This window comes from Choloepus didactylus, chromosome 14 (genome assembly GCF_015220235.1).
Source record: "Choloepus didactylus isolate mChoDid1 chromosome 14, mChoDid1.pri, whole genome shotgun sequence".
Lineage (NCBI taxonomy): Eukaryota > Metazoa > Chordata > Mammalia > Pilosa > Megalonychidae > Choloepus > Choloepus didactylus.
The window spans coordinates 40,979,206-40,985,205 of record NC_051320.1 but is presented as its reverse complement, the minus strand read 5'-3'; the positions used below and the strand labels follow the sequence as shown (position 1 = coordinate 40,985,205).

General features: G+C 36.4%; 1 protein-coding gene across 3 annotated transcripts in view; it reads right to left on the bottom strand.

The window, feature by feature from the left end:
* Positions 1–298: 298 nt before the first annotated feature.
* Positions 299–6,000, bottom strand: part of CA13 (carbonic anhydrase 13) — a 55,592-nt gene continuing 49,890 nt past the window's right edge. For all 3 annotated transcript variants that reach the window (XM_037803069.1, XM_037803070.1, XM_037803071.1), the window contains one exon: positions 299–2,372. In XM_037803069.1, coding sequence (XP_037658997.1) covers positions 2,253–2,372 — 120 coding nt within the window. In that variant the 3' untranslated portion in view covers positions 299–2,252. The remainder of the gene's footprint in view (positions 2,373–6,000) is intronic.

Genomic DNA, 6,000 nt, shown 5'->3' with positions numbered 1-6,000 from the left:
AGGTTACATAGGAAAATGTCCTAGCTTAGAATAGGAAATACACACTGAAGTTTGTGAGATGATGGAGCATGAGGTTGGTATCTAATTCTCAAACAATTTTTTAAAATGTTATTTTTACTCTTCTCGCAATTTTTTCTGAGATTTTTCAGAATTTTTTCAAAATAAAAGGTGTAAAAATGTAATCTCACTCTTGTGTTGCATATACAAGGACCCAATGCTATTCTTTATTATGTTTGAATCCAATTTAAATTAAAATGCAAAAAGCTTAACAAACCTAAATCAAATATACATTGTGGGAAGCAAAAGAGAGCCATACAAGTATTTACAACCCTTTAATTTTTTAAAAGAGAGACAATACAACAATTTTAACACAATCTTTTTGTCTCTAAAAGATACATAAATTAGCAGACAATTTTAAAGGAAATCAGTTCTGTGTCAACTTTTTCAGTCTACTAATGTGCAATTTGTAGTATAGAACAGATCCAATACTGTAGCCAAACCATAGGTTACAAAGTGGCAACTCACATACATGGTAATTAAAATTACCATTTTACACGCCCCTCCAGCTATAGCAATTTACATTTGCCAAGAGAACAGGGTTCTTTCTCTAAGATACCTCACAACATGTCTTTTCAAACTAAAGAAACATCTTTCTACTCAAAATTGATATTTTTAAAACCCTTAGAGCTTCTGGTTATACAAGTTGAGTTTAATAAGTATTCCTTTAAAAAGAAACTATTTTCAAGAGATGACAACCTACATTTTACTTTTCGTACTAACCTACAGTGTATCTGATCTCAAGCAGAGAGAAAATTATCAAAGACATCAAATAAAATTAAACAAAAATATTCAATTCATCAAATATTTACCTGCAAGTCCTCAGACTAGTCCCTGTGAGAGGAAAGCAAAAATGACCAAGATAAGCAGCTTTACTCCCCAAAAGCACGTTATGCAACAGTATTTATCATTATTACACAATTTACTGATACTCAGTTATTCTCCCCAGAAAATATTACAGAATAATTTCAGTTATTAAAATCTACATCCAGAGGAGGAGAACTGTCTGAAGCAAATCACCAGAGGTATAGCATGTATTCAAGTCTTAAATGCGGCTAATGGGAAATTAAGTCAGTGCTTAGTGTCACTCATTTATACCAGAAGGGGCAAAAGGACTCCCCATCCTATCCTCTTTCACCTAAAAGAAACAAAAATATTATATATAAAGAGGTAATAGGTTAAAATGACTATCTGGCTTTATCATTTAAAATTACTTAAGAGACTGAGGGACAAGTGTGAAAGGGGAGACAGGCTCTGATGTCAGGATGGGTGGAAGGGTTTATGTTCTAATTGTGCATTTATATGAGATTCAAATAATGTTTCCCACCAATTGGCAGAACAATGACCTCTACGGGATTTCTTCCTGCTCTGCTGCGAAAACAGAGGCAGGTAACCCAGGCATCAGGCCCGAGGACAGCTCTCCCTGGGCTGGGCCCGTGTCATCTGATAGCCTGCATATTGTCAATTATCAAACATTTCATCATTAACCTATTAAAGAAATAGAATACACGGTATCACTTGTTAAAGTGTACACAGCCATTTATATCCATCCTGAGGAATACCTCAACATACATTGTATAGTTTATCTGGGAACTGTGGAGGAGACCCATTAAATAGCTGTATCCCACCCCTCACAGCCCTCTGATTCTCAAATTGTTCTTATTATTAAGGCATCATACAATTCAAATCAGAAATACAATAATACCCAAAAAATCACTTCAAAATGAAATATTATCTACTTTTTATGACTCAGAATAGTACCAAAACATTAAGCAGAATCAATTGTTTAGAAAAGAGTATCACATTTCTAAAATTTGGGAAATAAAATTAAATTTTTAGTCAAATATCACTGGAAGGCATGACTGGTTTGGCCTCTTTGGCATGGTAAAATTTTTAATTCATGCTGAGGCTTGCAATGCCTGGCATGTTTTCACACAGTTTGAGTAGAGGTATTTCATGGGTTTTGATGTCGAACAATGCATATTACTTGAATACCTATGAGTGCAAATCAGAGACAGATGAGTTCAGTTAGTTTGATTAAAGAGATCTGGTTTTCTTCATGATGTTGAAGCTGATAGCAAAAAGGTATCCAAAAATCAAGGTTCTAGGAAAGAATTAGTAGAGAGTTTTGTCTTTTAGTTTCTTTTTGGTGCTTCTCTGCACGCGTGTTTGCAGTGGTCCACTGACGACAGCCTTTAACAGAAAGAGGCTCTCACTTTGCGGCCCTTCAGAGGCTGTGGTGGCCGGTGATTGCTCAACAAAAAAGCTGCTGCCTCACCCTCGGCTGTACACAGGAGGCTGCGGAACTTGGCCAGCTGTTGAAAACAAGAGAGGTTTCAGAATAGACAAGTCATGCCAACATTAATGAATTGCCTTGCATAGAGAGTGAAGAAACATACAACCTTTATCAGGAACTACAAATATTGCAATGAAAATTTTTAAGTTATAGGTCATAATAAAGTAGCTCTTTTGCTAAAGTCTCACCACTATACAAATATCGATGGGTTCAAAAATTAAGTAGGTGGCTGATTTCCATCCCCAGCATTTCTATTGTTATTACATATTAACTATGAAAAATATTTTGATAAGTGAATAACCTGTAATTTACTTAAGTATTGGGCTAAAGCTGGATTTTTTAAGGGTTAATATTTCATCACTATTACAAATGATTCTATTATTAGTATTTGCACAAAATACACCTGACATTTTTAGGGTGTTCTTCCTGAAGTACCCAGGATTTGAGCCCTGGAGTGGAAAATAGATTGAAATCTGAGGACTTTTTTTTCTAATGATAAAAATCTAATTTTATTTCTAATTGTACCTGATACATAATAGGTGCTTAATAACTATTCCATAAATGGAAAAAAAGTAGGTGGATTCAAGCTAAATACTGATATTATTTATTATTATTATATAGTAGTAATAATATTACAGCTATAAGCACTATTTATTCAAAGATCAAAATAATAAGAGGAAACAACATGTAGAATGTGGTTTAAAGAGTAAATATCTCAGAACCAGAGAATGTCACCAAAAATGTGAAATGGGACAATGGCACTGCACTGGCTTTCAGAACTAGGTCCTGGTCCCAGCTCTGCTACTAGTCAGCTGTGCAACCTTGGGCAAATCATTTATTCTCTCTGATCCTCAGTTTCCTCATCTATAAGGTGAAGCATTAGATTAGATTACCTTGGTAGATGCCTTCCAGCTCTTTGAATTATACTTACACTTACAAGCACTCCCATACATCATGGCCCCAGTATAGTTTATGAACCAACATGTCATGGCCCCAGTTTTTGTGGGAACCATCTGCTGTTCATCCCATAGAATCCTGGTCCTTTGTTTTAAGCACAATTTCCTTTAACTTTGCTCTCCTCACTTGTGCCTTGTAAACAACTAACTGTGGGAAAAACCTAGGGTCCTTCAACCTTTGATAATATTTAATACAGTTTAAGTGGTATAGAGTACATTTCTCACCAAAAGAGCTTAGTTTTCTTATTAAAAAATGATTACAAACTTCATGCCATGCATAAAGAAAAAAATAAAAATTACTAATAATCCTAACCTCCCAGATATAACCACTGTTAATGCAATATACTCTTCTGGATAAAAACACACACATACACACATATACTTTTTACATGTTTTTTACAAAAATAGGCTCAACCATACATGCTGTTTTGAGACCACGTTCTACATATCCTAGACATCTTTGCACATAGATAAATATAAATCTATATACTCTTTTTAATTGCAGTGAAGTTTTCTTTTACAAAAAAATTTATAAATTATTTTACAATTCCTTTGGGGGTTTAACATTATTTATTAAGATTCAGCACAGATCTACAGTAATAAAATGTAAATTACCTAAATAATTCTACCTCCTCGAAAATGTTCACCAAAATTATTTTGCCAATCGATACACAAGTTTGGTGTTTGTTTTTTTGTTTTGTTTTGTTGAGGACAAATTATGAAATTATTTGGAGTTGCCATTCTCTAAAATTGGCCAGTCACCTAATCTCAGAGTTGAGCAAATTTAAACTAGGACACATCAGTTAGGTTTCCATCATCATCATCACCATTTACCTGAGGCCTAAAATGTTTCTTGTATTGTACTACCCAGCATGGGCGGCAGAAGTGAGAGAGGCCCTTCACATAAACAGACAACAGTTTATAACCGCACTTGATGGAGACAAGATCAGCCATCACATACAGCCATGTATTTCCACAAGTGATATTTTGAGGTGTCTTTTAAAGGGTAAAGATATGTGAAGACGAGGCAAAGACTTAGAATTTAGTACTACAGTGGTACCTTGATACTCATTGTTAATTGGTTCCAGAAGGCGCACGCTATGAGTACCAAAAATGACAACTATCAAACAAATTTTTCCCATAAGGAATAATGTAAATAAATTTAATGTGTTCCCAAACCAAAGACAATGACATTTTTAAGGCAAAATGTAAAAAGATATCCTTGTATATCATTACTTTACATGATAAATAAATCATTAAATTAATAGATACTTAGATAAAATAAAACTTCACTTTACCTGTACTGAGAGGAGTCCATGGCCTATTGGGATGGTGGGTGCAGAGTGGTGAGGAGGAGAGGTTACATGGAGTGATGCTTGGAAGGAGAGTTCCCCTCTGGTAGAACATCGGGCACTTGCACTGCTGTGTTCTTTCTCTTCTCTGCCTTTTTACAACTTGCACCACAGGCTCTGACACACTCTTTGTCACCTTCACTAAAAATTTATCCAAGGAGGACTGCTTCTGTCTTCTTTTCAGAATTCCTTGAAAATGTGGAATTCTTTGGTCATGCAATAAATACACATTTCTGCTTGTCATCAGAGCTTTGTCTGGATGGTACTTCTCCACAAAGTTTTGAAATTCTGCCCATTTTGCACACATTTCTCTTACAAAGGAACTGGGGACATCCTCCCTTATCTCCTCCCCACCTGAAGAAATTTTTTCAGCCACCTCTTGCTGCTGCTCTTTCTGTAGTTCCTGCAGCTCCTCAGGGCTGAGCTCTTCATGATATTCTTCCACTGACTGAACATCAGCCTTTTCTTCACTTCTTTATTCTTAATGATGGTGGAGACCGTTGTTCTAGACATACCATATTCCCTAGCAAGATCAGTAATGTGAATTCTGCTCTCATATTTGCCTATTGTTTCCTTTATTTTTTGCTCAATGGTGGTGTGAGGTAATTTTCTTTTCTGCTCAGTGCTATTACTGCTCATTTTCTTAGGACACATGATGAGAAAAAAAAAGTGCAAAAATACACAAAATGACCAAAGAAGCTAAGATAAGACCACAAGGAGATGTGCACAGGGCGAGAGCTGATGTGTGACTAACGCCTGACCCTTTGTTTCAGCTGGAAAGCGTAGCGAGTCACCAGGCTACTGATGCTTGCGTGTCGAGTACCAACCAAATGATGAGTACCAGGACAAAACTTTCATGCCAAAATGTGTTGAGTATCAAATTCGACGAGTTTCCAAGCAGTAGAGTACTGAGGTACCACTGTACTCACATTTCAGGGGATTCCTAAAATTAGACCAGATCATTATAGCTAAAACTCAAGAGACTCAAGAGATTCTCTGGTCAAGTCAAGTAGCAGAGGCTAATAAAAAGGAACCTCTGACCCCACATTGAAGACACCCACCCTTCTGCAGATGGTGATGTGCTATTGAATCTTTTTCTCCGGTTCTTCTGGAGCGGCCATTCTAAGTAGGGCTGTCAGGAATGCTGAGTCCTAGTCAGGGAACTGGCAACTTGCCTTCCTCTTGATACTGCTGATTCCTCTGAAGATCTTGGCTTCATTTTCCCCACTTGTTTTGGTCTGCTCTGGAAGTTGAAGATGGCTTCCTATCTCTGTAACACCTTAGCCTCATCTATCTAGAACTAGATATTATTCTAGTTCATTCTCTGAGCAGACTGCCC